Genomic DNA, 11,870 nt, shown 5'->3' with positions numbered 1-11,870 from the left:
CACTGAAGTATAGAATCACCGGAAATGATGTTCATTATACACAATTGTCTTTAGAATGTACCTATCTGTTTTGTAATAAAGTAATGTATGTTGTTTTTATCCGCTTTGTGTTTGGTTTTGCCCTGTGTGTGCATATTGCGACATAAGTCTCGACCAGCCTCGATATTTTCTTTGGTCTGGGATAACCGCAGAGTTTACTTTCGTAATGGCGGCGCCCTTGCACGTACGAATTGAAGTTTAACTGGTGTTATGTGGCTTGACAACTTCTTTTACATTATTCTCTGTATTCATTCAGGTTAGTTATGCATGCGTTTATTAATAAGAATGAAATAAACCAATTTTTGTGTTGCATATTCACTCATTTCTACGCATCTGATGGCTGAATATTAATTTGTCCATCATCATGATCATGTTCATGTTGTTATGTAGACCTGTTTTTTTGTCACGTAAGTTCATCACAGACGATCGTGAGTAAATCAGTTTAAGAGAATTTATTCCACACGGACCCATCTGCAAACACCCAATGTAAATAATAAACAACCAATAAATTGTCAAAAGTTCCCAAATAATTGTGTGGCTTAAAATGAGTTGTTAAATTTGGTTCAATTTTTTTGGTTCGGTTTGTATGATTCTTTATTTATTTTTCAAGGGTAACAATAACCCCTACTTATGTGCCTCAGTTAGCTTAAGACCATAACAGTGTCGAGGAACGTTTAGCTTTTACATCTTTTTGTATTAGGTGCAGATTGGTCGCTTCTTATTGACAAGTGATAGCGATAGTGATAAACTGTTTGCACAAAGGAATATCGCACGATTCACAGCTTAATTTTGTTTTCATTCTGAAGTGGAGTTGACTGTGCAATGGGAACAATCCATAACTTTGTGACCAACTCTAGCATTCTGGATGGTTTCCAGACAAAATTCCGACAGGACTGAAGTGTTTTCAAGGATCATATGACTTGAACTTTTAGTTGAAGTCATGAACACACACAAACTCACACACATGCATGCACACACACACGTACACACACACATACTATTTATGCACTGGTATAATATGTTCTTTAGCCGTTGAGTTGGATTGGCCTTCATGTACTTGATATTTGACGAGCGCAATGGCCTAGTGGTAAGACGTCGGCCTCCCAAGGGGCAGATGGTAGTTTGGAATCCAGGCCGCGCCTGGTGGGTTGAGGGTGCAACTAATGTGCAGACCTTCTAGTACCTTAACACCTTCATGTGTACATCCAAGCACAAGACCAAGTGCACACGGAAAAGATCCTGTAATCCATGTCAGAGTTCGGTGGGTTATAGAAACACAAAGATATCCGGCATGCTTCCCCCGAAAGTGGCATATGGCTGCCTAAATGGTGGGGTGAAAACTGTCATACACGTAAAACTCCACTCGTGCAAAAACACGAGTGTACGTGGGAGTTTCAGTCCATGATCACAGAAGAAGAAGATAGTTAGTATTTGAATTGTGGTGTTTCAGGAGGCCAGCTCAACAGCTCAGGATGAGTGTACTCTGCACTTTGGCATCTGTGTCAACATCTCCAGTAGTGCTCAGGACCAGCCTTGCCAGTTCTAACTTCCAACTTCCAGTAAGACTTTGTGCAGCATCTGTGAAATACAGTGTGATGCAAGTCGCCAGAATGTCAGTGCTGAGTTTTAGCCAGAACTGTGTGAGTCTTCAACCTATGAGAATGCTATGGCAGTGGGGCCCTTTCAAAGTTCAGAAATGTTTTGCACACAATCAGCTGCTACATAGGACAGAAGGACTTCCTAGGGCCACCCAGGGCATTCTGCGGAGAGTGAGAGGAGCTTCGTGGAATAATGTACTGGGACACAGGCTTATCATTATGGATAGTAAAAGTAAGGATACTTACCACAGAAGGACAGGCCTCATCTATGTGTGTGCTGCCGGCATCTTCATGCTGGGGATGAGCTACGCGGGTGTTCCACTCTACAGAATGTTCTGCCAGGTACAACAGTAGTCATAATACATGCAGTATGAGTCATACCATATTACTTTATTTGGCAAACACTGGTAGCGGCAGCCAAATGCAAATAAACAGACAAAGAGATTGACTTTTCTCTGCAGAATGTGTAACTTGTAAGTTTAAGTAAGTAGGAACAACACGTGAGAATCAACACACCATGTATCGATTGAACATGGAATTTTCCTTCCAACAAAAACTCATATTTAGGCGGATAGCCAAGACTAAAAAAGAGTGCATGTTTGTTTGCGTTCACTCTTAAAAAATAAAAGAAATGCTTACTAAAAGCAATCAATACAATATACGTTATATGTATATCTGATCCAAATATAACATTTTACACAGATCTCGACAGTCTCAGTCTTAGAGGAACACTGACTGTCTGGATCTGTGTAATATGTCATATTTTTGTCAAAAATACAAATAACACATTGTAAAAGGGTGGATGTCTGTGTATATCTCATAACCTGCATAGAAGTCAGTAAGGTATGACGAATACCCTAGCTTAGTTAAGCTCGTCAGTTGTCTAATTTTAGCTTACCTTGTCTGATCTTATCTTATTCCATTTTCAGGCTACAGGACTTGGTGGCACAATATCTCGAGGCCATGATACATCCAAGATAGAGACTATGCAGGCAGTGCCGGAGAGAAGCATCAAAATTCGCTTCAATGCAGATGTAGCTTCCAGCATGAGATGGAACTTCAAGCCACAGCAAACAGAAGTCAAGGTATCAATTTCATGTCATATGTTTTGCTTGTACAGGCCTCACTATCAGGGTTTTATTGTCCTCTTAGACCAACTGGTCTATATTGGGACAGGTATTGGTAATACGCTGAAGATATGGTGTGATACTTTGATTCGAACAAGCCCGCTGTGGCTGTCTTCTTCGACACACCAGCATTGGGTTTGTCTCGTCAAAGTATCAAAATACGATCATGATAATTGGAGACGAGAGATGATGCATGCGTGTCTTCGTGTTTTCCAAGCCCTGAGACTTTCGCTGTGAACGTGGGATCTTTTTCGTGCGCTTTGGTGCACACGGGGGTGTTCGGACACCGAAGAGAGTCTGCACAAAGTTGACTCCGAGAAATAAATCTCTCGCCAAACGTGGGGATCGAACCCACGCTGATAGCGACCAACTGGCTACAAAGCCAGCGCGCTACCAACTGAGCTACGTCCCCGCCCCCGTTGTACAGGAAAAAGGTTAGACATTATATGAGAGACTGTGTTGCCTGTGATCCCTGGTGTGTGGTTGTTTGGTTGCCATGGTGTGCCTGCAATACATTTTTTAAGCTTATTGAGAGTCTTACTGAGAGTACATTGTACATACATGTTTTTGCATCTTGGAACATGTCACCAAGGTTTGCCTCAGCCAAAATGAATCATGGAGTAGCTGAGTTTTCTCAATTAGGTCTTCTAGTGGCACAAACTCATATTCAAGTGATCATGGAGTAGCAGAGTTTTCTCCCCTGCTGCACAATTTGGTCATCGTGTGGCACAAACTCATATTAAAGTGACCCTCAGAGTGGCTAAAGAAGAGAAAAAAATGACAAGGAATAAAATTGATTAAAAAACCAACAACACGAAAACAAACCTTGGCTCATAAGCACAAAAGATGGACAAACAATATCGGTAAAAACTAGAGTACACATACCAAAAACATATTTCCCCCATTTAAATATTTTTTTCCTTTTTCCTAGTTTGATGGGGAAAGAAAAAATATGTGAAATGTTACGTTTGTAATGTGCAGGTCCTCCCAGGAGAGACGGCCCTGGCTTTCTACACAGCTAAAAACCCGACCGACAAACCCATCATCGGCATATCAACCTACAATGTGGTTCCTTTTGAAGCTGGACAGTATTTTAACAAAATTCAGGTGAGTCTGTGACCAGTTAGCACTCCAAATTGTGTAATATAACTTATTTTACTTCATTTTATTTTATTAAGGATCTGATAGAAATGTATTTTAAAGTATTGCAGCTTATGTCGTCACTGCACTCTTGTTTGCAAAAACAAAAAGGAAATAGATGTTCACGCAATGAATCCATTTAAAAACGGGTAGCTAAATTGACTGTTAGAATACAGGGTACATTGCAGGTTCATTTGATAAATATATTCAACAAATAATTAATAGCAGGAACAACTGCAACAACAAAAAAACCTTGGGAATGAGTTTGTGTGATATGTGTCCTACTGGTTGCCTCCCTTGGATTTGTAGTGAAATCTGGGGTTTGCCGTCTTTATTTAAAGCAGCTGTTTTTGGATGCTCAGCTTTAAGTTTATTATGCATTTGTAACCAGGTTTTGAGAATATGCTGGTTATTTTATTGGCCCCTTGTCTTTGTTTGCAGTGTTTCTGCTTTGAGGAACAAAGGCTGAATCCCCATGAACAGGTAGGTGTCTGATTCTAAGCCAACAGTAACAACTTGTGTTTACCTTTCTGACTCTACCTTTCTGACTCTACCTTTCTGACCTTTTTGACTCTACTTTTATTTGTGTGTGTGTGTGTAATGATTGTGAAATTAAAAAAAAACAAACCAACAAGCAACATTGTGAAGAGTACAGAGGAAAAGCCTGAATAGATAGATATTCCCACAGAAATAAAGAGAGAGGAAGTGTACAGAGGAAAAGCCTGAATAGATAGATATTCCCACAGAAATAAAGAGAGAGGAAGTGTACAGAGGAAAAGCCTGAATAGATAGATATTCCCACAGAAATAAAGAGAGAGGAAGTGTACAGAGGAAAACCCTGAATAGATAGATATTCCCACAGAAATAAAGAGAGAGGAAGTGTACAGAGGAAAACCCTGAATAGATAGATATTCCCACAGAAATAAAGAGAAAGGAAGTGTACAGAGGAAAACCGTGAATAGATAGATATTCCAACAGAAATAAAGAGAAAGGAAGTGTACAGAGGAAAACCCTGAATAGATAGATATTCCCACAGAAATAAAGAGAAAGGAAGAGTACAGAGGAAAACCCTGAATAGATAGATATTCCAACAGAAATAAAGAGAAAGGAAGAGTACAGAGGAAAAGCCTGAATAGATAGATATTCCCACAGAAATAAAGAGAGAGGAAGTGTACAGAGGAAAAGCCTGAATAGATAGATATTCCCACAGAAATAAAGAGAGAGGAAGTGTACAGAGGAAAACCCTGAATAGATAGATATTCCCACAGAAATAAAGAGAAAGGAAGAGTACAGAGGAAAAGCCTGAATAGATAGATATTCCCACAGAAATAAAGAGAGAGGAAGTGTACAGAGGAAAAGCCTGAATAGATAGATATTCCCACAGAAATAAAGAGAGAGGAAGTGTACAGAGGAAAACCCTGAATAGATAGATATTCCCACAGAAATAAAGAGAAAGGAAGTGAACAAATATCCTTACCCACAGACCCGTGTATGGGGACTGTTTCAGTAAACATTGGTTGTTCAGTTTTATGTAAAACAGCATTCTACAAAACTGAATTACCTGCATGTTTCTGTACTACCTGTTATGGAAGGTTTTAATGACTATTCTCTCAATTTCCTACTGTCAGCTTGTTTTACAAAAATATTAATTTTAGTTTAGAAAGATGGATATCATTGGCTTCATCTAGAAGAGCAGCTGAGTTCATGCAAAACACTCTGGAAAACTTTTCATGCCTAAAGGTGCCAATCCTACTTTTGAACATTTCATGTGAGCAAATTCTATGTGAGCCTTTTTATTTCTTGAGTTAATTATTGTTTGTTGGGGAGGTGGCATGCAGTTTAATTTTTCACAAAGGTAACAGGAAAATTACCTCATTTTTCATAATTATCCTGGTAACCCAGTATGGTTTCACAATACGGTTTGTCAGCCCACCTACTGTGTTTATGCTGTTTTAAGTAGTGGTTTACAAGCACAAGCAGCTAAAACAAGAAAAGAAACAAGAAACTAACAAGCAAATAATAACAACAGAGTTTCTTTTGAAACATATTTTAGGTGACTAGAGGACTTGGAATATAATACAGGTTATATAGAATGCATTTCTGATGGCACGAAATAATGACAGAAATTGTTGAACTGTTTTTGGCTCACGTAAGTGTAGCCTATGCGATGCTAACTTTTGTCTGTCTGTGCGTGCGTGCGTATGTATGTATGTATGTATGTCTGTGGTAGAAACTTTAACATTTGACTGAACACCGAAATACTAATTTTACCTGGTTATTATTTAAGCAACAGCTTCAAAGTATTGAAGCAATGATCAACATTTCGTCGGCACGTATGTAGTTAAAGTGTGTATCCAAAGAAAACGGGTGGTGGGGGGTTTTGGGGGGGTAAAAACAGCTGACTGGTTTGTGTCGTGTGTGGTATGTAGACCAGGTCAGGGGTCAAGGTTAGGTCAGATCGCGTGAAGGATTGTGGTATAGATACAGTTATCACCGAGCTGCAGTTCGCCGATTCGGAGAAGACGATTTTACATTGTTCGGTTTCGTAGCTCCAGAAAAATAGATAAAGAAGATACCAAAGGAGATTTCCTACACTGGTTAATTAATCTGCACAGCGTGTTTCCAGTGTCTGCGCGAGGAAGCGCAGCGCTGTCGAAAGCGCAGTGTCGATCTGGCCATCTCAGGCAGTCGTGTCCCCGTAAGTAGGCTACAGACAGACAGATCTAGATCTAGTGTCTCGCACTCTTGCACCGTGTCACCTATGCTTACTGTGTGTGTGTATGTGTGACGGAGTGATTGAGTTTGTGTTACTGTTTGTTGATTTCTTACGTGAGCCTTGAAGGCTTCGCCTCTTGTTAATGTGTGTTATGGTGTGTTAATTATCAGTGTTGATCAAGAGCCTCCATTACTTTGTAAATAAATGTATGTTCCAGTCAAATTCACAACTGAAGACTGTAAAATACATTTTGTTCTTCTCAAGCTCTTTTCTACTTTCTTGCTTTGTATGTTTCTTTTGCTGAATCAGTTTTACAGAAATGTGTTGAGTCAGATTGAACAATGATTTGCCTTTACCATTTGCAATACAGTTTAACATTATTTGGACTTTTTCTTCGGACACCTTCTTTGAACGCCTTTGTTGAAATGAATAATACCTATGTTAAGCCCCAATCATGCTGAAACAGCACCACCAACACGCTCCTGATGCAGTTTGTGTTGTGAGGGGGAAAAATGGAAAACTTAACTGCCAAAAAAATGTATGCATAAGCCGTGAGTTCAGGATACTGACACGGTTTCGGCGTGACTTTTCGGCCCTCTGGCTCGAAGTTGAACTGGGACAGTATATTTTGGTCGGTAGTTTGGGCGAGTTAAAGAGGCGAACACAATTGATCGGGAACGAAATGGCGGGTGAAGAATTTGCCCTGGCTGTGTGCAACAGACACCAAGGTGGGATGCCCAGGATGCCCAGGAGCTTCGCAAACAGGTGGCCAGAGGGGGGGGCCTAGCGCTGCCATGCGCCTCACGGCTTGGAAACAAACACATTATTTTCCCTGAGCTGTTTTCCCACAAAGGGTTAGGTTTTAGTCCCAAGTGAGCGTATTTAAAAAAAAAATTGCAGCAAGTTTGCCTCTTGACATTTGGTGTCACCCCTTCATCTTGACTAAGCGGAGAGTTGCACAAGTTTCATGAGGTTAGCTTTGTTGTCCCTCCCCCCTCCATGTGACAGAGCGGCTGCACTGAGAAGCTACCATGGGGATCTCATGCACAAGGTCTGACCTAATCTTCCCTCCATGAGCAGCTAGCAGCCTCTAGCTGCAGCGCAAGCAGCAAATATTGATTTGAAGGGGAGGAGGTGGGTGCAGGGCGACTTGACAAACAAGGCTTGACCTCCCCCTTTCCAACCCCCTGTCACCCCAAACACCTCACTCAGTTTTGTGGCTTTGCTGTCTGTGGTGGATGTATCAATGTCATCTTTCACCTTTCACCTTTCATCTTTCACCTTTCATTCTGTCCTTCACTTCAGGGGCCGTGTTGGCTCAGTGGTACTGGTGGCTGGAAATTTCACTTATTAAAGAAAACAATGTGCTCTTTGCAGACAATTGAGAACAGTCATTGGGATGTCACAATGTATACAAAACATGCATGTACCAGAACAGTCACTGGGATGTCACAATGTATACAAAACATGCATGTACCAGAACAGTCACTGGGATGTTACAATGTATACAAAACATGCTTGTACCAAAACAGTCACTGGGATGTCACAATGTATACAAAACATGCATGTACCAGAACAGTCACTGGGATGTCACAATGTATACAAAACATGCTTGCACCAGAACAGTCACTGGGATGTTACAATGTATACAAAACATGCTTGTACCAGAACAGTCACTGGGATGTTACAATGTATACAAAACATGCATGTACCAGAACAGTCACTGGGATGTTACAATGTATACAAAACATGCTTGTACCAGAACAGTCACTGGGATGTTACAATGTATACAAAACATGCATGTACCAGAACAGTCACTGGGATGTTACAATGTATACAAAACATGCATGTACCAGAACAGTCACTGGGATGTCACAATGTATACAAAACATGCATGTACCAGAACAGTCACTGGGATGTTACAATGTATACAAAACATGCTTGTACCAAAACAGTCACTGGGATGTCACAATGTATACAAAACATGCATGTACCAGAACAGTCACTGGGATGTCAGAATGTATACAAAACATGCATGTACCAGAACAGTCACTGGGATGTTACAATGTATAGAAAACATGAATGTACCAGAACAGTCACTGGGATGTTACAATGTATACAAAACATGCATGTACCAGAACAGTCACTGGGATGTTACAATGTATACAAAACATGCATGTACCAGAACAGTCACTGGGATGTTACAATGTATACAAAACATGCATGTACCAGAACAGTCACTGGGATGTTACAATGTATACAAAACATGCTTGTACCAGAACAGTCACTGGGATGTCACAATGTATACAAAACATGCATGTACCAGAACAGTCACTGGGATGTCACAATGTATACAAAACATGCATGTACCAGAACAGTCACTGGGATGTCACAATGTATACAAAACATGCATGTACCAGAACAATCACTGGGATGTCACAATGTATACAAAACATGCTTGTACCAGAACAGTCACTGGGATGTTACAATGTATACAAAACATGCTTGAACCAGAACAGTCACTGGGATGTTACAATGTATACAAAACATGCTTGTACCAGAACAGTCACTGGGATGTCACAATGTATACAAAACATGCTTGTACCAGAACAGTCACTGGTATGTTACAATGTATACAAAACATGCTTGTACCAGAACAGTCACTGGGATGTTACAATGTATACAAAACATGCATGTACCAGAACAGTCACTGGGATGTCACAATGTATACAAAACATGCATGTACCAGAACAATCACTGGGATGTCACAATGTATACAAAACATGCATGTACCAGAACAATCACTGGGATGTTACAATGTATACAAAACATGCATGTACCAGAACAGTCACTGGGATGTCACAATGTATACAAAACATGCATGTACCAGAACAGTCACTGGGATGTCACAATGTATACAAAACATGCATGTACCAGAACAGTCACTGGGATGTCACAATGTATACAAAACATGCTTGTACCAAAACAGTCACTGGGATGTCACAATGTATACAAAACATGCATGTACCAGAACAGTCACTGGGATGTTACAATGTATACAAAACATGCATGTACCAGAACAGTCACTGGGATGTCACAATGTATACAAAACATGCATGTACCAGAACAGTCACTGGGATGTTACAATGTATACAAAACATGCTTGTACCAAAACAGTCACTGGGATGTCACAATGTATACAAAACATGCATGTACCAGAACAGTCACTGGGATGTCACAATGTATACAAAACATGCATGTACCAGAACAGTCACTGGGATGTCACAATGTATACAAAACATGCATGTACCAGAACAGAAAAAGCGATGTGCACGACATTTCTGTGTACATTGGATAAATCAGTTTCTTCATTCACACATGTGTTCAGTCATGGCTGGACCTGCACACACAAAACTCATCTTAGTTACCAACTATTGTATGGTTTTGTCCTTAGTTACCAACTATTGTATGGTTTTGTCCTTAGTTACCAACTATTGTATGGTTTTGTCCTTAGTTACCAACTATTGTATGGTTTTGTCCTTAGTTACCAACTATTGTATGGTTTTGTCCTTAGTTACCAACTATTGTATGGTTTTGTCCTTAGTTACCAACTATTGTATGGTTTTGTCCTCAGTTTTGTTTGTCCAAATCTCTAGCCAGGCATGAAGCACAGATAGAGTCGGGCAGCCCAAGCATGTCAATCACCCGGTAATAACCCTGGTGCCTGGGGGTGATAGACACTTCATTAGTGTCTAATTAATAACTGATTAACATTGCTGTGATCCTTTGATGTGTCACCTATGATGGAAAATCGCTCAGGTGTACTGTAATGGCTTTTTGACCCTTTCCATGGTGTTATGCTTGACCTTAGTGAGTTTTCATTGAGAGACAAAGGAGGTGGATGCTAAGCCCATGTGTGCTCACCTGAAATATTTTACACTCATTTTGTAAATGTCATTTCTTGTATATCCTGCATGGTACAGCCATACTATAGTATGCTTTTAATTTAAGATTTAATTCTGAAAACAAACTGATTGATACCATGGATGATTTCATTCCTAAAATCAATGTGGAATTTTTAGTTTGTAGGTTTTGATCTTTTATTTGAACCGAGACTTTGGAGGAGGCAGGGTATTTTTTTGGATTATTTATAAATTAGCATTTTTACAGTTGAAAACTTTGGGAAAATGTGTGTATGTCTTTTGGCATTTGCTAATCAGCAGGTGTTTGATTACTGATTAGATTCTTGGAAGTCTTTCTATCCTGATGGTAGGTGATAAAATTATGTCCCCCACATTACATTTGTGCTGATTGTACAGCAAACCTGCCCTGGCGAACACCTTGATAACGACCACCCCTAAGAGATCCTGATGGTCGGTGATATGTCCCCCACATTACATTTGTGCTGATTGTACAGCAAATCTGCCCTGGCGAACACCTTGGTAACACCACCCCTAAGAGATCCTGATGGTCGGTGATATGTCCCCCACATTACATTTGTGCTGATTGTACAGCAAATCTGCCCTGGCGAACACCTTGATAACGACCACCCCTAAGAGATCCTGATGGTAGGTGATATGTCCCCCACATTACATTTGTGCTGATTGATTGTACAGCAAACCTGCCCTAGCGAACACCTTGATAACGACCACCCCTAAGAGATCCTGATGGTCGGTGATATGTCCCTCACATTACATTTGTGCTGATTGTACAGCAAATCTGCCCTGGCGAACACCTTGATAACACCACCCCTAAGAGATCCTGATGGTAGGTGATATGTCCCCCACATTACATTTGTGCTGATTGTACAGCAAATCTGCCCTGGCGAACACCTTGATAACGACCACCCCTAAGAGATCCTGATGGTAGGTGATATGTCCCCCACATTACATTTGTGCTGATTGTACAGCAAATCTGCCCTGGCGAACACCTTGATAACGACCACCCCTAAGAGATCCTGGTTCTTTCCTATATAATTGACCTTTCCATGACCATCAGCTGGCTATTAGGACCACTGTTGGTTGGTCCATAGACCTATATTAGGACCACCATTGGTTGGTCCATAGACCTATATTAGGACCACCGTTGGTTGGTCCATAGACCTATATTAGGACCACCGTTGGTTGGTCCATAGACCTATATTAGGACCACCGTTGGTTGGTCCATAGACCTATATTAGGACCACCATTGGTTGGTCCATAGACCTATATTAGGACCACCGTTGGTTGGTCCATAGACCTATATTAGGAC

General features: G+C 40.6%; 1 protein-coding gene across 2 annotated transcripts in view; it reads left to right on the top strand.

Annotated features, from left to right (window-relative positions):
• Positions 1-154: 154 nt before the first annotated feature.
• LOC138960383 (cytochrome c oxidase assembly protein ctaG-like) overlaps positions 155-11,870 on the top strand; it is a 75,655-nt gene continuing 63,939 nt past the window's right edge. The window contains exons 1-5 of one of the 2 annotated variants that reach the window (XM_070332279.1): positions 155-295; positions 1,490-1,979; positions 2,567-2,722; positions 3,746-3,871; positions 4,346-4,387. In XM_070332279.1, coding sequence (XP_070188380.1) covers positions 1,512-1,979; positions 2,567-2,722; positions 3,746-3,871; positions 4,346-4,387 — 792 coding nt within the window. In that variant the 5' untranslated portion in view covers positions 155-295; positions 1,490-1,511. The remainder of the gene's footprint in view (positions 296-1,489; positions 1,980-2,566; positions 2,723-3,745; positions 3,872-4,345; positions 4,388-11,870) is intronic. The other variant, XM_070332280.1, reaches the window with a different exon arrangement.

This window comes from Littorina saxatilis, linkage group LG2 (genome assembly GCF_037325665.1).
Source record: "Littorina saxatilis isolate snail1 linkage group LG2, US_GU_Lsax_2.0, whole genome shotgun sequence".
Taxonomy (NCBI): domain Eukaryota; kingdom Metazoa; phylum Mollusca; class Gastropoda; order Littorinimorpha; family Littorinidae; genus Littorina; species Littorina saxatilis.
The sequence above is the reverse complement of the archived record's forward strand: the minus strand, read 5'-3'. Positions and strand labels throughout refer to the sequence as shown.